The sequence below is a fragment of the Mixophyes fleayi genome, chromosome 10 (genome assembly GCF_038048845.1).
Source record: "Mixophyes fleayi isolate aMixFle1 chromosome 10, aMixFle1.hap1, whole genome shotgun sequence".
In the NCBI taxonomy this organism is placed as follows: domain Eukaryota; kingdom Metazoa; phylum Chordata; class Amphibia; order Anura; family Limnodynastidae; genus Mixophyes; species Mixophyes fleayi.
In genome coordinates this window covers 7,096,758-7,119,042 of record NC_134411.1, presented here as the reverse complement: position 1 = coordinate 7,119,042, position 22,285 = coordinate 7,096,758, and the positions used below count along the sequence as shown (strand labels likewise).

The window sequence follows — 22,285 nt, the reverse complement described above, 5'->3', positions numbered from 1 at the left end:
TATAAAACATACTGCAAAAATCACTCTTACCCCTCCCCTCCCGCCCGCCCCCCCCCCAAAAAAAATATATAAAAAAATAAATAAAAATCTAGAAATCTGAGACAGGTCATTACATAGCATCATAAAACAATTCATACCAATAGAATGCCAAAATGCTTGAAGACACTCATTATATGCCTGCAGTCCAGGAAAGATATTGCACTGAGAGAAAATGTTGTACTTTAAGGTTTTTATAAGATATAACATCCTATATACATCGCTCATTTCTACTCACTTAACCTCCTCAAAATCTGCTTGTTGCTCAGTTCTTCTCCTTACATTTTGTATTCTGCACAATGCCTACCTCCCCTGGATCAATTGAGCTCTCTGCTCTCTCCCCCTTGTCAGCATGTTGACAGAGACAGCTCGGGTGTGCCGTACATTCTAAACCTGTATACTGACATAGCAGTCTATGTAGGGACATAACAACTGCCACGCAGCGTATATAAACGGATAATTCCTGACACCACTGTGAATATAGTAACCTGAAAGGCTAAAGACATGCTAGATACCAACATATAACGAAAATTGAATTTAATACCACTGCTCATGACCAATAATGCATGAAAAAATACATATAGATATGTAAACCAAAAATGTATAAAAGATGTAAAAAAAATCTGTAGACACTAGCAGAAATTCTATTAGTTAAAATGCAAGAATACCAAAAAAAGATGTTATATTCCATCCACAATATAAGTACCAATCACATCAGCACATAACATACAAAATAGTATAAAACATATGGGGGGTAAATGTATTATGCTGCGCTTTCTGCAACTCGCCGATATTCCCGACTTTGATGGCTAAATTTAAAACAGCAATGTCTTTAAGGGCTAGTTTACCTTTGATTTGTCATAGGTATGAATATTCTTGTTCATCGTGATAGCAGTCTTTGGAAAGTCGATGGTAGGACATTCCTTGCTGTGTTACGCAGGCTGAATAGTTCTGAAAATATGTCAGTGCCATCATGTATGCATTTCTCTAGCAGGTGTTTGGCTGAGGGTACCATCCTCTCTGCTAAGCCATTGGATTGAGGGCAGTGTGGGCTACTGGTGACATGTTTAAAACCCCATGTGTTGGCAAGGTCTTTGAATTACCTGCTCATTAACTGCATTGTGTTATCAGTGATAAGCTGCTACGGGATAGTTTGTACAGCAAAGTATCTCTTTAGTTTTGTAATGACCATTCTGCATGGGGGTTGGGAAGGTGGTCAATTTTAAACCAGCCAGAGTATGAGTCCATGAAGACCAAGGGCTAGATTTACTAAACTGCGGGTTTGAAAAAGTGGAGATGTTGCCTATAGCAACCAATCAGATTCTAGCTGTCATTTATTTAGTGCACTCTACAAAATGACCGCTGGAATCTGATTGGTTGCTATAGGCAAAATCTCCACTATTTCAAACCCGCAGTTTAGTAAATCTAGCCCCAATTGTTCCTTCGCTCTCCAATTAAAGATGTTGGCAACAACAGCAGATCAGAGAAGGGCTGGAATGATGTCCAGATGCATTGATTACTTAGCTTGGTGAGTCCTGAGTGCATTGCATGGTGCACACAGAGAATTTGCATTCAATATCACCGGAGGTGGCAGACCAGAAGTCGGACTCTCAGGCTCTGTGCTTTGTGGCTTCCATGCCAGGGTGACCTTGTTGTCTATAGTATTTCTGTAAGGCATACGGAATGATGACTCACTGACCCTGTAGTAGGATTCCATCAGACAGCGTTAGTTAATCTCTTATAGCAAAGCAGTGTAAGTCCTGTGGGAGTTCCATGAAGGAGGGTGACCAGACTTACAGAATTACCTTTGAGAGCCTTTGAAACAAATCATCTGCTAGAGATACATGTCTGAATTCCTCTATTCTTTGTGATCATAGCACTTGTATGGCCATAAATTCATATTTCTCCTCCTGAGCTCCCTGTGTGGGGAATGGCATGTAAGTAAGGGAGAGGGTGTCAGTCACAAAACAGTGTTTGCACTGGTATCTTTGTAGTTTGAGGTTTTGACCGTGACATGGCGGCCATAGATGAAGTCACGGAACTTGTTGTATGCAAACACCAAGGCTAGCATTTCCTTCTCTATTTGTAAAAAATGAGTTTCCATGTCAGAGGGAAAAGGTTAGTTGCACTGGAGGCATCGACTGACAGCAGTACGGTTGCTTCATGTTGAAGTATTGTAGAACAGGAGAGTTCATGAGACTTTGAGTTGGTGGAAGCTGCACTCTGCTGCTCCTTCTAGCACCACTCCACATCCTGATGTAGAAGTTGTCTCAGTGGTGCAATGGTATAACTTTAGTGAGGGATGAATTGGGACAATTATTTTGTCATCGCAGGAAGCGATGAAACCTAGTTTGTCCTCAGGTTGGAGCATGTGCTGGATGGTGTAAGAACTTACCTGCTCCACGCTCCCGATCACAGTGTTTACATCCTGTACGGTGCTGTGATCATGTGACACTGAGTTTGAAACTCCCTGCACTATATAAGATCCGCTTTGACACACTATCTGTGTCAGAGCAACTGCTTCTGGCTCCCGCTGTAATTTTTGGTTCTCGGCTCCTAGTGAATTTCTCTTGACTTGTCTGACTAAATTTCCTGGATTAACCCTTGTGCAGTTTAGTTCAGTGTGTATCCGACCCAGCTTGTTTATTGACTACGACTTCTGGCTTACTAGATTGTCCTTGGTACCACATACCTCAGTGTGTATCCAGGCTTGTTGTATTGACCACAACCTCTGTTCCTACCTGTGTTTATCCAGCCTGTGCATAGGAACGGACTCTTCTCCTGATCGCTGTCTGGGAGACTCCCGTTAGCAGTAAATTGTAGTTGCCTTTATCCTAGCAGCTCTTTGGGGACTCAGACTCATTCTGCTATTCCGGATAACCTCTCCCGTGTATCCAGTTGCATCCATCCATTTATCCTCTATTGCATCAGGGGGCTACCCTGAGGGTCGTGACCTGTGGGCTCCAGGTAGTAAAATCCATCCTGCCTTGCAGCAGTTCTTGGTGAAGACCAGTGGGAACGTTACACTTCAGGCCTCGGGAAGGCCTGCGCCAATCCTGATTGATAGTTTCCCTCAGTGACTGTAACAGATGGCAGCTGTGTTTTCTGGATCAGGTCTGACACCTTGGTCGGTGAGGATGTATGATACTACTGAAACTCAGAATTGGCACTTCTCAGGATTGTGCTTGAGGTTAATTGCTCGTACCATCTCAAGTACTAGGCTAATGCATGGTGCTGTCCCATATCAGGATATCATCCACTATAATTTCACATAGGTATTCTGTGAAGAGATGCTCTATGCATCTATGGAACACCTCACTGCCAGTGGAGATTCCCTAGAGCATGCGTAGGAAGGCATATCTGAATGCTAGGGTCATAAATGTGGTGAATTTGGACTGGTCCTTGTCCAAAGGAATTTGCCCGAATCCACACTTGACATCATCATCACCATTTATTTATATAGCGAAACTTCCGCAGCGCTGTACAGAGAACTCACTCACATCAGTCCCTGCCCCATTGGGGCTTACAGTCTAAATTCCCTAACACACACAGACAGATACACAGACTAGGGTCAATTTGTTAGCAGCCAATTAACCTACCAGTTGGCATTGAGTGTACTGAATATTTTTGCATCAGGCATGTAAACAGTACTCTATTGTACCTAGGGGATGGTACGGCTATAGGAGAGCCTTGTTGAGGTGCATCGGAGCAATGCAGAGTCCTACTGTGCCATCCTTATTGCTGCAGCCACCATGGATGAGACCCAGTGAGCTGTGTCCTCTATTGGGGCATTTACATCACGTGGTGTCATTCTGTCTAGTTCAGCAATGACTTTATCTTTCATGGGGACGGGTTTTCTTCTGGAGGCACATACTGTTGTCATACTGTTGTCATCTAGTCGCATATGATAAACTATCGGAAGTTTTTCTATTGTGTCACAGTCAAACAGATCCTTGAATTCAGTTATTTCTGGGTTCTCTTGTACCATGTGTACTTCTGGTCCAAGTTGTATCAGACCTAGCTTGATACTCTCTGGTAAGCCTAGCAATGGTTTAATATCACAGTCCCCCAAGAGAAAGGCTGCCGCACAGCTAAATTTCACATGTGCAGAACTGCAGTTCAAAATATAGTTTGCAAACAGGCTCTGTTTCTGCCTCAGTCTCTATCTGGTTAATTCTGTTGAGCAGTCTTTATCTGGGGGCTTCACGCTGCTGCTTGGGTGCAGGCATGTGTTTTGACCTGCATAATGGTTCCAATTTCCACAAGCTTTGCACTGCTTGTTGAAGGCTGGGCACCATTGTCTGTCAAGGGTTTGGCAGGTCCAACAATTTTGGTGTGGTATATACTTAATGGCACACACTTCAATGTCTTTCCTCATTTTCCTTGCACTCCTCTCTGATTCTTCATTAAGCAGGAAAATATAAGCGGTGCCTCTAGGGTAAGCCATTTTTCTCTTAGAAGCTACACATAGACCGTATCATTATGAATCTCGTACACTATCCTGTCCTTTATGAGCTCATTTGGGACCAAATTCACATTTCTTGGACAGTAATTTTAAAATGGATGCATAGGATTGTATTGTCTCATCACGTTTTTGGTTTGTGGTACTGAATATGTACATGTCCATTATTACATTTTCTACCTACGAACAGATCTCTCAAACTTTTATAGCAGTGTTAAAGGGTCTTATCTTCCCTATTTACATATACAAATATGTCTGACTTGTCAACAGCTTCTGCACCCATCAGACTTAACAAAGTGTAGGTTTTTACCCTTTTAGATTTGTTGAAGAGTCCCGCAATGAGGCACATTGCCAGTCCCTTAAACTTGAGCCAGCTGTCAGCGATGTTTTCATCGAAAATCAGCGGATTAATCATTAATCTTTTCCGGGAGGTCCGGGGCGGCAGGTGGGCGTGTTGGGGCACGGCAGGGAGGAACGCATTGCTAAGCCCACCGCCTCCATTTAATTTACCGAACTGTCCGGAATCTGGGAGGTTGCCCTGCTTTCCTGGAAGTCCAGGAGGACTCCTAGAAATTCCGGAGTCTCGCGGACGTTCCGGGAGAGTAGACAACTGTGGGATTAATGCGCCGCAGACCTTGAGCAATGTAAGCCAATCATCTGACACCATGTTGAAGTGTGTGATGACAGCAGGAGATGACACTTCATAGAGTGGAACACAGAACCATTTACTCAGTGAGAGCTAACATAACAGAATGAACAACAGGAAATAGAACCTCCCACAATGCCCTGTGTGACAGATGTCACTTCCTCCCAGCCCCAACAGCTCATACATATACACAGATTCAATCTAAAAAAAGTCAATAAAAAACAATTAACCAACATATAGGGAGAAATGTATCAAAGTTCGGTTTTACAAAACTGCATGTTTTTATGTGGATTTATTTGCGGTTTACAAACTATGCAATGTATCAAAGGTAAAACCGCACATAAAACAACATGTTTTGAAACAGCCATCCCAATTTTTGGTCATGGCAAGTATACAAACAGTGCAATGTAGGGATATGAAGTTTGCAGAACAGAATAAAGAGACATTGCACACGTAATTCTTATGAAATTTATATTTTTTATTTTTAACATTGCTGATGAGTTTGTAAAAAGGCACAATTTGGCTAAATCTTCAAACTTCTTTTCTATTTTTGTGGTTGTTGTCCAGTTCTGTGCCCACCCCCAATGCCCCCCTGGTGCATGCACTCTTTCTACAAAAAAGGACAAGACAGTTCTTACAAATCAATAATCAATACCTCACAAATCCCCTCTCCTCTGCTATCACCAGTCTCCTCACAACCCTATTGAAGATAATGAGGAAGTGTTAATACATCTTGCGGTTTGGGAACTGAACACAGCATGCAATTTGTTGCAGTTTGAAAACCGCATACAATATCGAATTTTAATACATTAATCCCATAATCTATAAAACTCACATTTTATTTAGGTGTTAACAAAACACAATCATTTTTTACTCAGCATAAAAGAAAAAAATGGAGATATAAAATTGTAGATTATTGGATAAAAACAAGTACAATCCTAAAGATAAGGTGATATTAAGCCACTTGAGTAACATATACCTCATTGTGTTTAATAAAAGCAAAGAAATGATTGCCATTATTATTATTCTGCTGTATCCTTTCTCTGTAAAATGTACAAATATTTAAATCACTGTCTAACCAACAAAACAAATCTCAGTATTTACACCTAAGCCCTATCTGCAGCAGTCATTGATAGTTGTGTTACTTATTTTAATTCCTCTACCAAATAATTAATGACCGTTTTTATAATAGTAGTAAATCCATACGAATTTTACAATGTAATTTAACTTACTCTCAGTATTCTCATACATTCCAGGCTTGGACGTCGGGCAGTGCTTCTGTTCTGTCTATTGCAGGTAGCTTTGATGGGAACAGGTGCTGCCTTCTCTCCTAACTTCTCCCTCTACTGCACCTTCCGCTTCCTGAATGGCATGGGGATTAGTGGCTTCCTCATTAACGACCTTGGCCTAAGTGAGTCTGTATTAGATAGATAGATGGGACATCTTCACCATAGTGAATAACACATTTAAGACTGACCGACAGATATTTGAACTTCTACATATCTTGTCCAGATAGTGACACCATGAGAGACACAGCTCTAATGTCAGGTCTATATTTATTGCATAGTAGGCTGCAACACTGTGCAATTTCTACAACCTTCAACTATCCAGTCTGGTGAGCCTGCGTCCACTGTAGCCTCCGTTTCCTGTTCTTAACTGACAGGAGTGGAACCCTGTGTGGTCTTCTGCTGTTGTAGCCCATCTACTTCAAAGCTCAACATGCAGATATTATTCTACACTGTTATAACACATGTTTATTTGAGTAACTGTCACCATCTTGTCAGTTTAGTCACTCTGGCTATTCTCCTCTGACCTTTCTCATTAACAAGGCACTTTTTGCACACGTAACTCCTGCTCACTGGGGGCCTGATTCATTAAGGAACGTAAATGCTGATACGTGCTGTATTTTGCATAAAATTGCACTGCGCATGCTCAGATAAGAACTGTGAACTTGAACGCCAGGGGAAATTGCGACAGCCTATGAGGTCATGGGTGGAACAGGAGAGGGAGGGGGCGTATGCATGCAATCAATGTACAGTAAGGGCATGTCAAGGTTGAGCGCATGCACAGCTGTCCAATTTAAGCTATGGGCATCTCTCAGAGCTTGGAACATGTCACTTGCCCCAGCTACAGGGCAGGTGTAAGTGCCAATTGATAATGATGATGAATGTGTGTGCATGCCTAAACATCTGTTTACAAATAGCAGCAATAGTAGGGGCTTTATATTGCACATTTGTATTATTCGCATCCTTAAGTGTGTTGTGTCTGTCTTAATACGGCAAGTGACGTATGTGCAGAGCGGACCTATATCACATAGATGGCACTGAGGTAACCTCTTGCTGATATCAGGACAACTTATCAAGGTATGCTTCTACAAATATCCCTGAGGAAGCCCCTAGCGGGGTGAAACGCGTAGGATACTTTATTTGACACCAACTTTTACTTTGAACATTGATTCTTTCTTATCCACACACTGAGAACAGAATCGCCAAATTTCACTCTAGGCGCATGTGTGGACAACTCTCACCACCCAGCGGATTTCAATGAATACACCTCTGGCTGAGAGCGGCTCTCGCACAGCTCTCACCAATTATACCTAGGAGACTGTTTCTTCAAAGAAATCATTAGATCGCCGACGCCAACCGGGCGCATACGCGCAACTCACTGCACGTATTGAACTATTCCAGCGAGTCCATAGGAGAAGTCCACGGCCGTGGGGGATCTCTACAATTGGTCATCAGTTCTACTTGACAGCAGCGGGACGTGGCTACCTGGGAAGGAAGGTAAGTGCACTACCCACCCTTCCCAGATAAGAGATAACAAAATTGCAACCCTTTTTGTTTTTGTTGTCCCTGAATTGGAATCCAGTGGTCAGTGTGCCTATACCGGATGCCAAAGACTTATGATTTTAGTCCTACAACCTAGCCCCCATTGTTTGGAAAAACTCCTATGATTTTTGTCTATTAAATATTCATTTTTATTTCCAGCTTTTCTTATGCATGGTTTTTAAGCCTGTTTTGCCATTTATACAGTTATACTTCAACATTTGCATCATTTTTTATATATCCTTTTCACTTTGTATTACGCTGGGGAACCATGTATATTATGTTTTGCTTTATCTAGGAGCCTCAGACCAACTCCTATCCTCCTGTTCCCCTGGCTGCCCCACCTCACACTCACGTGGGAAGCGCTGATCCCCCAATTGTTTTTATATTATCAAGGTGGCGCTTAGTCTAACGCACCCCCGGTGTGCATCAGAGAATGCCGCAAGGAAGAATGGACCTTGCTGTGAAGGGTGCGCAGGTCGCGGTTCTCCAAGATAGCCATCAGCGCAGTGGTATTGAGGACAGGAATGGTCAAACGATCCGGGTCAGAACTAGCTGATAACGCAGTACACAGGGGTGATCTAAGAGTAGTTAAAAAAAAGCCAGAGGTCAAACCAGAACAAACAGTGCGATACCTGAGCAAGATCCAAAAGAGGAATCCAGAAACAAGATTAAGTCAGGAGTCAAAATCAGGAAGCAGAGAGCAAACCAAACAGGAACACTGGAGTAGGTGTGACAGATGCCTAGTGGTGCCAGAGGTTTCCTTAAATAGTATAAGGTTAGCGCTGATTGAGCAGGGGAATATTCGGCAGTCAGAACACAGCTGACTGCCGATGGTTACCCAAGGAGGCGTTCCGACGCTAGCCAGCAGGACGCGAGTGCTACTGCACAAGCACACACAGTGCCTAGCAACGGGACGCACTGTGCGTGCAACAGGAGCATCAGAAGAAGCAAGCAGCCTTCCCCAGCACCTAGGGAAAGTGCTCGGATGGCGCCTGACAACCTACATCCGTATTCAACAAAATATTTATTCAGATCCGCATGTAGTTGAATATGGACGTGCGTATGCCCGAATTATATGCATTTATTAAAAAAAAGCACATTGAGTTGGTTTTGCATGGCTTGATGAATCAGGCCCTGGATGTTTTTTGTTGTGCACAACATTCTTTATAAACTCTAGAGACTCTGTGCGTGAAAATCCCAGGAGATCAGCAGTTTCTGAGATACTCAAACCTCCCCATCATGCATTAACAAGTATTCCATGGTCAAAGACATTTGGATACATATTTCTTTCACATTCCGTTGTATGGTCTGGACAACAACTGAATCTATTGACCATGTCTGCATGCGTTTATGCCTTGAGTTGCTGCCAGACATTTAGACATTTGATTAGACATTTGCAATAACGAGTAGGTGTCCAGGTGTACCTAATAAAGTAACCAAAACCAAGTATCTGAGCAATTAACAAGAAGATTCAGAAAATAGATCACACAAGAATAACACAAGGTTAAAAGGGAGCCAGAGACCATAGTGGGCTTGAAAACGTATTTAAAGTAATTATTTAACTCTGTTCTATCTAGCCTCCCCCTCGGATTGTTGGAAGTTAGACCATGTTTACAGAGCTCTATACCGCCCCTCTAGTTATTCACGAATGGGATGTGATCACTAGACTAAACTTTTTTCGCTCTAAATAAGCCCTAATGACAGAAATCTGCATCAGCGGACACTTTTCATAAAGAGACCCACATATTACATCAGCACAATATCAAATGGAAACAATTTCACAGTTCCATCAGACCCTAAAACTACCTCTATACACGAACTTCCCTGTCCTTCCAAAAAGAAAAAGTAAACTAATATTCACTCCTGTAAGTTTACATAGCTACTCCTCTATTTAACAGGTAAGGGACATTTAGAAAATAATTCATTAATCATCCCATCCATTTTTGTTTCTTTCCTGTCTTCCTCTTCAAGCTTTCTGACTCTTTGTCATCTTCTCACCCCATCCAAATTTGCCCTCAACGCTTTATTTCTTTTCCCGCTCTACTTCTCTCCCATTTATTTTGCATATAAGGTAAAACAGGAAAATAAAGACTCAATTTGGATACATTATAGCAGTGTTTACATATATCAGTTTAAGTTTAATATTCTGTTTGGGGCTGCCTAGCTAGGTAATAGATTCCTACTGACTATAGACACAAATCACTTGACTGACCGAACACCCCTACTGAATATTTTCTTCTTTAGTGGTGTCTCTCCATGAGCCTCTATAAACTGATTGATTAGTCTTCTTCTCTCCATTTTTTCTATGTAAATATACCCTTCTTCTCTCGCTCATCTCAAGACCTATTGTGCATCTCCGTCTGCTCTCCTGGGCTGGAGGCCTCTCCCTTGCATCCTCACACTACCACAAACCCAAGTGATCCCAATCTTGCAGCTTTTGATGATGAAAAAAAACATTCTGGGAGATAACAAATCAATATATGTATTATCTCCCTTAATCTTAAAGGCCTTAATAATCAACAAAAATATAGATAACTGCTCTGATTACAATAAACTCCATGCAGCCCTTGACTTTCTACAAGAGACACATTCATTAAGGAACGTAAATACATATACGTGCCGTATTTTGTATAAAATCTTTCTGTGTATACCCAAAACCAGACCATACGCCAGTTAACATTGCAACATCTAATACATGTAGTCAATGTACAGTAAGGGCATGCTATGCATGAGCGCACACAGCAGCATCCGACAGAAGCCCTGGTCATCTCAAAGGTACCTGTTTTTCTGTCGTATCACTAGCACCAGTTACAGGTCTGGTGAAAGTGCCGATTATTAGTGATGACGGTCACGTTAGCATGCTAGAACATGTGTATGTATATATATATATATATATATATATATATATATATATATAGTGACAAAGTCACTGGATTAATGCTAAATCACAAATTATGTCCCATGCCTCCTGCCTTGTATACGCTAACAGCAGGGAGATTGTTTAGTTCAGTGGGGAAAAGCGTATGTTTCTCAGCAGACTAATTGCACCAGTGTGGAGTGTGTAAAAGGTTGCAACCCTGATCACTCTGTCTCTCAGACCTGGGGGGGAGACTGGATGCCTCTTGAGAGAACCTGCTAAGGGTGAGGAAATAAGCTTTGTTTGGTGTTTGAGTCTGGGACAAAAGGTTTTAGACTTGAGAGAGGGCATCTAAGGAATGTTTAGGTAGTGACAAACAGGCAAGGCTTTTTTGTTTATGTTTTGCTTATTTGTACATGCTCAATAAAACTGTCTGAGGTCAGTTGTACAAGAAATCCTGCACTTGCGTGATTTATTGCTGCTGTTCAAAGCCATCTACCCTTATTATGTCACACTATATATATATTACATATTTATATTTCTTCTGTGCATTTATATTCCCCATATGTTTTGGATGTGTCCTGCAGTGTATTGTTTCTTACAGCAGAGCACACCTAGACCCATATTCAACAACAGATGTATATATATCCTTGTTGAATATAGATGTGTATGCACAATTTACAAGCGTTTAATAAAAAAAAGTGCAATACGTTCTTTTTGCGTGCCTTAATGAATCAGGCCCATAATGTTAAAGGTCATGGATCCACATTTTGGAATAGAAACTACGCTCTAAAATACTACAAGCACGTGACAGTACAAAAACTAATGGAGTAGCCATTTTATTCCATAATACACACATGTGAATGACATATGGAAAGATCCTCATCGCAGACATATTGGGGTATATTTACTAAACTGCAGGTTTGAAAAAGTGGACATGTTGCCGATAGCAACCAATCACATTCTAGTTATCATTTATTTAGTACATTCTACAAAAGAGCAGCTAGAATCTGAATGGTTGCTATAGGCAACATCTCCACTTTTTCAAACTCGCAGTTTAGTAAATATACCCCATGATCTTAACAGGCTTACTTCACCAGATATAAATTAGGATAGTTAATATCTACGCAGCCCATACACAACAAGGATAATTCTTCCAATCTAAAAATTTTGCCTAAATTATATTACCTCAGCCACTCTAATTATAGGATACTTTAAAAACCAACTAAATAATTTACTAGACATATCTTTATATAAATTAAATTCAAATAAAAATTCATTTTTAAGGAGTTTTCATTGTAAATATGAAGTTATCTAATTTCAGTAGTAGTGTAGGTTATGCAGCTGCTATGCCTGTATGTTACAGTTGACAAAGGTGAGCTAGACGTATATCTTCATAGTTGATTTCTTACTCTTGCAGCTATGGAATGGATTCCAAAGAGATATCGAGCAACTGTGTCATTGTTTCAAAGTGGCTGCCTCACCGTCGGCCAGATCATCCTGGCAGGAGTAGCATATGCCATAACAGACTGGCGCTGGCTGCAGTTGGCACTATCTTTACCCTACTTCCTCTTCTTCATTCTTATCTGGTAGGTTGGTGCTTTCAAATGGTAGCAATTCAAGAAAGGAAAAAGAGGGTTGCTTAAGTGCGGTGCACATTTTAGACACTAAGGGGCAAATTCAATTAGCTGCGTTGTTCCAAAGAACAACGCGCCCCACGCGCTATTACTGTTACTACCGTAATAGCTGCGCATTATTATCGTTACTGCGGTAATTTCTCCACTTATTTTTGCTCGCAGCTAATTGAATCTACCCCTAAATATTCTGTTTAAAATGAAATCTTTATTATAGTTAATTCAAAGAATTTACTATTACCTACATTGATAGAGGAACTATTACCGTTGATATGAGTTTTTCCTTTAACTTAGAAATTTTCCTTATCTTTCAACTTGCTTATTCATGTTATGAAAAAAATCGCCTTGCACAGGAATGACTAGGGCCTGATTCATTAAGGATCTTAAATGAAGAAGTATCTTATTTCAGTCTCCTGGACAAAACCATGTTACATTGCCAGGGGTGCAAACTAGATTTCTGTTTTGCACATAAGTTAAATACTGACTGTTTTTTCATGTAGCTCTGATGTTGGACGAGAAGGCCTGGCTAGCAATCTTCGTTCCAGTTCATCCCAAAGGTGTTCGATAGGGTTGAGTTCAGGGCTCTATGCGAGCCAGTCAAGTTCTTCCACACCAAAATCATCAAACCATGTCTTTGTAGTCCTTGCTTTGTGCATTGGGGCACAGTCATGTTGCAATAGAAAAGCCTTCCCCAAACTGTTGGCACAAAGTTGGAAGCATAGCATTGTCCAAAATAACTTGGTATGCTGAAGCATTAAGATTCACTGGAGATAAGGGGCCTAGCCCAAACCCTGAAAAACAGTCCCATACCATTATCCCTCCTCCACCAATCTTCACAGCTTGCATAATGCAGACAGGCAGGTAACTTTCTCCCAGCATCCACCAAACCCAGACTCGCCCATCTGCCAAACAGAGAAGATGTGATTCGTCACTCCACAGAACACGTTTTCACTGCTCCACAGTCCAATGTGCTTTACACCACTCCATCCAATGCTTGGCACTGGTCTTGGTGATATAAGGGCTTGCATGCAGCTGTTCGGCCATCGAAACCCATTTCATTAAGCTCCTGCCACACAGTTTTTGTGCTTACATTAATGCCAGTGGAAGTTCGGAACTCTTCAGCTATGAAATCAGCAGTGCGTTAGCGTTACACACCATGCACCTTAGCAGTCGTTGACCTGCTCTGTGATTTTACGTGGTCTTCTGATCCTGGCTGAGTTGCTGTTGTTCCTAAACGCTTCCACATTCTAATATCACTTACAGTTGACCGTGGAATATCCAGCAAGGATGAAATTTCACGAACCGCCTTATTGCAAAGGTGGCATCCTATCACAGTACCGCTGAGCTCTTCAGAACGACCCATTTTGTATCACAAATGTGTGCAAATAGAGACTGCATTACTAGGTGCTTGATTTTATACACCCCACAACGGGTCTGATTGAAACACCTCAATTCAATAATTAACAGGTGTGGCCAAATACTTTTGTGCATATAGTATATCTCCCTGCTGCGCCTTTTTACGCTTAGAGAGGTGGAAGACAGGAAGGAATGGGCTGGCAGGCATAATATAGTAAAGATGCGCCTTACGTAACTTACTATGCTGTGGAGGAAAAAGCCGCAGATACGCCATCATCATCACAGACTTTGCTATGTAAAAAAAAAAAAAATAATAATAATTATTTTTAAAAAAACACACCAAAAAAAAAGTGGAACCCCCACAAAAAAGCATAACCAGCCCTAGTGCGGCCAGTCTAGATTGGTGCTTTCAAAATCGGGGGGAAGAAAAGGGTAGGGTCTATGAACCACGAGTGCCAGCATGCTCTGTCACCCAGGGCATACTGGGACCTGTAGTGCACCATGGAACAATGGAAATAATACACACACCATTTAGAGAAATATTTTACATGAAATCTCTCATTTACTCTCTCATTAGCTCACTGAGATTCAGGCTGGCATTGCTGGCATGTTCTGGAAATACAGATCCCTGTCCTGGTAAATTAAAATAAACATAAGTGACGACACAAGACTACCTTCACTAAAAGCTCTTCTCACTCCCGGACCTCAGCATGGAAAATCCCCTGGTTATAATTATAACTGTGTAACTGCTGTGGGAGCTCTTAGCTGAGCTAGTATTGTATGGTCACATTTTGCCAGTTGCAGCCTAGGTTAGCAGCACTAGGGTTGGTAATTGATTTTTGGGTGGGGTAGGGACTCAATGCGTAAGATACACGTGGCTCTGAATACTGAGTAAAATAGGGTGCAATTTCCGCATATTTTGCAAGCAGAAAGGCTTTCATTACTTTAATTCTGAAATATCTGTATGCCCGCTATATTATTTCATTGTTTCTCTGCTATTTTATATTCATCTACCCACCCTCATCTCCTGCCTTTTTCACCAATAACAGGTGGGCTCCAGAGTCGTTCCGTTGGCTTGCACTTACTAAACATTCACAACAAGCTCTTTTTAACCTGAATCGTGCAGCAAGAATCAATGGGAAAAAAGAAGGAAGCTTTGTCACTCTTGAGGTAAAATGTACTTCAACAAGTTATTTAATGTTCAATTTGTCTTCTTGTATCTTTAATAGAGATGCTTGGGCTCGGTTCTCTGAGAATTTCACCGATCCGAGTACCGAGTCGAGCTGGCTCTGTTCTTTTGTGCACCCTCGGAAGTTAAAACGAGGCAAAACGTCATCATTGCATGGTTGGATCTCATGAGTTTTGTATTCTATAAATACCACCCTCCACGGCTATCCGGTGCCATTTCACAGAGAGACACAGAAGGAGTAGCACGGTTCTTGGCGGTCTCTAGTGCAGTTGGGCAGCGTCATATCTAAAACAGAAAGAGGAGGGGTGGCAGTTTTCTTAAAAGTCTCCAGTGACATTCTACTGAGTTATAGCTCAGACAGAAACAGGAGAGGTCCCAGTGTTGTTGACAGTCTTCAGTCTACGTACCATTGCTCCATTGCTAATTGTCATTGCAGAAATAGAAATAATAGGGCTTTCAGTGTTCTTCAAAATCTGCAGTCACATTGTACTGTGTTATCAAAATGGATTCACAGCAGTACACAGAAGACCAGGAGCACCAAGCAGCTGCTGGCACCAGTCATGATGATAGTAATCCCTCTATGTCATCTGCTAAAGCCTATGTTAATGTGTATAGTGTTTTTAAGTCAGGAAACCAAAAATGTAAAAAAACAGCTTTCACCTTGGTAAAGAAATAAAGACCTGTAATCCAGGCAAAGTTAACTGCAGCAAAAAATAAAATTGCCAACATGCCATTCTACACACACAGTGGCAAGGAAAGAATCAGGTCTTCGTCTTTCTCTAGGTGTGCTAGCTCTGCAACTGTCATCGAGGCATCTTCTTGTAAGGTCAGTCATGACCAAGCAAGGCCTTGTAATTCTGACTCAAAAAGTGGTGCCCAAATACTTTTACATGTAAAAGCCGAGCTGGAAGAAAACAGTAAGACATTAGAAGAAAATGTATGTTCAGATTCAGAAATGACACAAATCCCTGAGGAAAGTCTATCCACAAGTGCTATGTTTAAGCCTGACCTTTCTAATACTCATAAAGAAGCCTCCTTTCAGCATTTCTGCAAATGTGTGGATGAGCAGCCCAATTGTAGCTGGTAATACACAAATTGAGCATGCCACTTTGAAATTGCAACAGGATGAGGGGGATATTTGTGTATCTGACAACGGCACTAATGGATGTTGATGAGGATGATTTGTTTGTGTAAGTTCTGCACCAGTGGAAGCAGTTCTTCAATCCACCACTTATGTGTGGAATTATTTTTACCCAAATCCTGCCAACAATAGTCTAGCCATCCTAAGCGTTTGTAAAGCTACAGTCAGTCAACGGAGGGACCTTAACTATCTGGGATCCTCATCCATGCTATGTCATTTGAAGCAAGTTCATAGGAAGCTGTTCGGAAAATCTGAAACTTATGCTAAAAAAATAACAACAAGCAGTCCAGCGTCAGCTAGGTCCCTTCTCTCAGCTAGATCCCGGCACCTACAGTCTACACCCACAACACCTTCCTCTGCTGCTACTGCTGGGGGTGGATCTTAATCCCAGAAGCAGACCAAGAAGAAGACTACTATTAATTTACAATAATTGACTGTTAAACAATCCTTTGCAAGAGGAAGCAAGTATGAAAGTTGTCACCCAGTCGCAAAGTGGATCACAGACACCATGGCGACTATGCTAGAATTAGATATGCATCCAACATCCACTATTAATGCAGCTGGTTTTAGACAGTTAGTTGAGGAATTTTTTCCCCATTACCAAATACCATCAAGACACCATTTTACTAGAAAAGCTATTTCTCTCCTTTACCAGAAGGTTCGTAAAAATGTAATTAAAAAAAAAGTAATTATTGGACTACAAAATGCCATTCTACCCACTGTACACTTAACCACAGATATGTGGACAAGCGGAACTGGGCAAACTAAAGATTATATGACTTTGACAACCCACTGGGTTGGTGATTCGCCTTTACCAGCAGAAACATCAGTAGCATTTACCCAAGTACGTCTCATTTTTCAGAGGCAGGCTTTTCTGTTTATCACCGTCTTCACTAAGAGGCATACAGCTGACAATCTGTTACAAAAGATACGGGATGTCATTGCAACATGGCTTATCCCACTTGGACTCTCCTCAGACTATGTCATTTCTGATAACGCCACCAAAATTGTGAGAGCATTACAGCTGGGTGAATTCCATCACATTCTCTGTTTTGCTCACACAATCAACTTGGTGGTGCAGAGCTTTTTAAAAAATGACAAGGACGTGCAGGAGATTCTGTCTGTGGCCCGTAAAATATCTGGACATTTCCGGCATTCGGCAACAGCATGTAGGAGTTTGCAGCAACTACAAGAGCAATTTAATTTGCCCTGCCACCAACTGAAGCAAGAGGTGGTAACAAGGTGGAATTCCACCCTGTATATGTTTTGGAGGATTGAGGAACAGCGAAAAGCCATCCACGCTTACTCCACAAGCCATGACATTGGGAAAGGAGGGGGATGTATTTTACTTAAGCGCAGTGGAGAATACTTTCGTGTTGTGCAAGGTACTGAAACCATTCAAAGTGGCCACCTGTGAAGTGAGTTCAGACACTGCTAGCTTGAGCCAATTGATTCCCTTAATTAGACTTTTGGGAAAGCAGCTTGAGAAACTGAAGGAGGAGATGAAATAAAGCAATTACGCTAAGTATGTCGGACTTGTAGATCAAGAACTTTATTCGCTTTGCCAGGATCCAAGAGTTATCAACATCTTGAAATTGGATCACTAGATTTTGGCAACTGTGCTTGATCCTAGGTTTAATAGCTATGTCTTCTCATTTCCAACTGAGCCAGATCTCAAGAGATGCAAGAAGCTCCTGGTGAGCAATATGACAGCTCAAGTGTTACGTGACAGGACGGCATCTCCTCCTTCAGTTTCTCAGTCAACTGCTGCTAGGAAAAAACTTAGCTTTCCCAAGAGACCCAGGGATGATGCAGAGGACTCAGCACAACATTTTGACATCTGGTCTGGTGTAAAAGTAACTCCACCTGATCCTACTATCAACATCCAAAGGATGGTGGAGGATTATTATTTTAACGATAGCATAGAAATAGGCAGACAGTCCCTTTACATACTGGGAGGAAAAAAAAGAAATATGGAGACCCATGTACCAACTCGCTTTGCACTACCTAAGCTACCCACCCTCCAGTGTGTACTCTGAAAGGGTTTTCAGCACAAGTGGGAACCTTGTCAGCGATAGGCGTAGGAGGCTACTTCCTCAAAATGTGGAAAAGATGATATTCATAAAAAATGAATTACAATTTCCATGAGGAAGGCCTTTCCCGCCAATTACATCTAAATACAGACACTTCTGTAATGGTGGATTCCAATGGTGATAAATTAATAATGTGTGAAGATGATATACACACTCATGAAGGTGAGGATGAGGCTGAGGATGATGACAACAACATCTTGCCACAGTAGAGTTCATTAATAGCACTGTTACCTTAGGTGCCTTAAGCGCATTGTTAGCTTGTTTTGTGGGGGCCCAAACAAACCAAGCACTTCAGCCACAAAAGTGGCACTTCTTGTCGCTGAAGTGCTTGGTTTGTTAAAGTATGCATGTCCTTTTTATGATCCAACATAAGGGTAGCTGGGAGAGCCCAAGGACAATTCCATCTTGCACCACTTTTCCTTTTAGCTACCGCTGTGTGCCAGTGATACCTACATGTGCTATATACTGTTGTGTGCTTTGCAAAACTCAAAGACACCCACTGATGATGCAGATGACTCAACACAACATTTTGACATCTGGTCTGGTCTACTGTAAAAGAATTGACCAAAATTAGTGACACCTCTGCTGTAACTCCACCTGATCGTACTATCAACATCCAAAGAATGGTGGAGGATTATGTTTTAATTTTTTTGAACGGCATAAAGACAACGGGCCTGATTCATTAAGGATCTTAACTTAAGAAACTTCTTATTTAAGTCTCCTAGACAAAACCATGTTACAATGCAAGGGGTGCAAATTAGTATTCTGTTTTGCACATAAGTTAAATACTGACTGTTTTTTCATGTAGCACACAAATATCAACTTTAAATTTCAGTGTACAAATAAGCTATCAAGTATTCAGCTCGCAGCTCAGGGAGCTGCAAACTGAAATCCAGCGAGATATTACCGTATTAACGGTAATATTTTTAGAGCGCGGGATTTTCGGCGATCCCGCCGTCAATTGCATACCCCCCATAGATTTAACATACAAAGGTACAGGGCATTCAGATATAAAAAACACTTAATAACAATTGACATAATTTTCCCAAAAGACTGACAATTTGTTATAACTGGTCTCAGCTTTTTAAAGACACCTTTCCCACCTCCCAGGGGTTGTGGTCTGTGATACTTTTTTCAATCACTATTTGCATGTTGTCTGATTTACTATCCAATTCTACTATGTGACCTAACTTTTCTGTGGAGCGTCACACAGACCCAATTTTATTATTAATAAATCCCTTATGAATTTGTCCATCTTTTGATGCCAAACAGGTCTAGATACAGTGTCTTAGTAGAGCTAACCCTCATTTCCTCAACTTCTCTGTGTGGCAGAATGCTTAATTTGGCAAATGAGCTGCCCTTCATCATGCTATTGAGGAATATGTGGTTGATCACTACTTTTATTGATTTTAAGTGGCACATTTCAAAACTGACTTCTTTTGTCTATATAAAATTATAGCTATGTCAGCACATGGTCTCTTTGAGCCAGACACCCTGCTGAGCGGTTCCTAAAAGTCTATTCCGGTGTCCAAAAACTAACTTGTGTCAGGATATAGCTCACAGCAGAGGCTCTTTGAAGCTGCCACAGGTGACACTGCTATCTTCTCACACTGAGATGTGCAGAGCCATCAAATATACATACAACTGACTTTCTGACTTCATATTCTACACTTCAGTAGCTCAACTTATCAATGGATTCATTTAATACACTGTATTTACACTGCAGTTATGATTTAGGCTTTATTCCCCACAATTATGTGAAGGGTTAACCCTTATAAATAACTGTAAGTTCTCTATGTTCACGACATATAGCCAGAGCTTACTTATACCCAGATTCACATGGAAATTTACTTGAGATTTGCTTATATTTGAATACAGGCGTACATGCGAGCAAGTTACATCTGTTTCCTTTAAACACAAGTTGCATTCACATTGCGTTCAAAGATGAATCAAGCCCACTATTTTTTGCCCTTTGATTTACAGTGCACTATTGCATTGTTAATTAGTGTATCACATGAAGCAGATTATAAGACAACCATTCTTTCAGTTACAGAAGGAGCACACCTGTATGGGAATGTGTGCAGAGTCAGTGCAGTGCACATTTCTCTCATATTGTTTTGGATGGTCGGTAACCAAAAAGGATGTTCATCTGCATGTAGCTTGGGAAAAGATCTGTCATCACATGACACTGAACCTAATTTTTATTTGCTTTTCCAGATGTTGAAGCTTGAGGCTCAGAAAAATTCTTCAGTGGATTCCAAACTGACACCTATTGACCTATTTCGTACCCCTGGCATGCGAAAAATGACCACCAGCCTGTCTCTTACATGGTGATAAACGTCTGTTCTTTAACAAACATATCTACTTACATCCTATTTTATCTTATCTATTTTATTGACTTGCTAGGTGTATAGGTCCGATGTCTTTCTACAAGAGCATTACACAAAAGTCATTCTTTTATCGAAAGAAGAAATAGATCCTTATTGGTGCACTGTTCAGTCCCACAAGAATTGTAAATACTGTGTTCTTGCCTAGAAAAAGCTATACAGCGAAACGTGCAATGGCGTTTGCTGACAGATCCACAATATTAATCTTATCTTAGATGGTTATGTTCTAATAAGGCAGTAAGCAATTCACCCCCGTCATCAACTCATATAGCCATGAGCCGGCATCAATATTCTGGCTTTTGCTGTTAGAATTTCACTATACCAATATTTGAGGCTTAATTTCTAGCACTAGATCAACTTTTTCATTACTTGGCATTGTGATCAGCAATGATCAGTAATCTAAATATGGGAAACCAATATGACAATATTATTTAGATATGTTTTCCCAATATAAGGGTAATTATATATTCATATGCCACAAGTGAATATACACTATAAATCAGTCACATAAACACATGGGGGTAAATGTATCAATATGCGGGTTCTTCAACACCCGCGTGTTCAGCCTCTTCCGCGATTAAATTTCAAGCGGCGCTGCATTGTAAAGGGTTAACTTCCCTTTACAATGCAGCGCCGCTTGAAATATAATCGCGGAAGAGGCTGAACACGCGGGTGTTGAAGAACCCGCATATTGATACATTTACCCCATGATGTTAAATGAAGAGATCGAAAGTCGTACACTCTTTTTATTTCACATATCACATATACATTTCACTGTTTTTTATTGATATTTTATTGATCTGAACAATAAAAGTTATGTTTTAATACCAGCTATTTTGGTCTAGAACACGCAATATTTCCAATTCTTGTGGGACTGAACAGTGCACCAATGAGGATCCAGCATTCTCTTTTTGTTCTTTTGATAATAGACATTAATGGCAGCTGGCTGGTCGCATCTCCACTTGATGTTTAAAATAATGAAAACTTCAGATTATCTGGTGGCATAATATATAGAATAAAAAATAAATTTAGGAGTTTACAGTCCCTAAATCTCACTTGTGCGACTAATCTTCTTATGGTACAAAAGTTATTCTTACCTGCTGATATATTTTGTTTCAATTACTAGATTAGCCTGGTACTTGCTTTTATACCGTCAGACAATGTCACTGGTTTAGTATATTATGGCAGGAATATTTCAATTAGATTCTTAACATACTTGTTTTAAAACTCCAGCAGAATGTCTGTCTGTAATGTCTGTGAGCTGCTGAAGGGCTATAGGCCTGCTGAAAAGCCAGAAAATGGTCCTGGGGTTTATGAATGGAGAGAGAGGGTGGGCTCCATCCATTAGGCCTATTAACCGGGACTTCCAAGTTACCAGTGATTCTACTGGTAATCAGAAGTTGCATCTGAGTGGTGCTAGTTTATGGCTGCAAAGCAGCTCAGTCAGTCTCTCACTGCCTGGGGACAGGGGCTGCAGAGTGTCTGTGAGAGAGAGCCTGATATCTGCCTTTAAGTTACTGTGCGAAAACTTATTTTTCTTTTAGTTTGTTAGTCAGGAGTGACCGATGTTTAGTTATAGCTGGATGGCAAGGAGTTTATTTTGGAGCTTTATTTTGTTTTTCTTACTGAATAAAACTGGCAGAGGCCAGTTGCACA

General features: G+C 41.0%; 1 protein-coding gene across 1 annotated transcript in view; it reads left to right on the top strand.

Moving 5' to 3' along the window:
* Window positions 1-22,285, top strand: part of LOC142103399 (solute carrier family 22 member 6-B-like) — a 39,595-nt gene that overhangs the window by 1,176 nt on the left and 16,134 nt on the right. Inside the window, exons 3-6 of the mRNA XM_075187463.1 lie at window positions 6,401-6,555; window positions 12,250-12,418; window positions 14,869-14,989; window positions 20,460-20,572. Of these exons, the coding sequence (XP_075043564.1) occupies window positions 6,401-6,555; window positions 12,250-12,418; window positions 14,869-14,989; window positions 20,460-20,572 (558 nt within the window). The remainder of the gene's footprint in view (window positions 1-6,400; window positions 6,556-12,249; window positions 12,419-14,868; window positions 14,990-20,459; window positions 20,573-22,285) is intronic.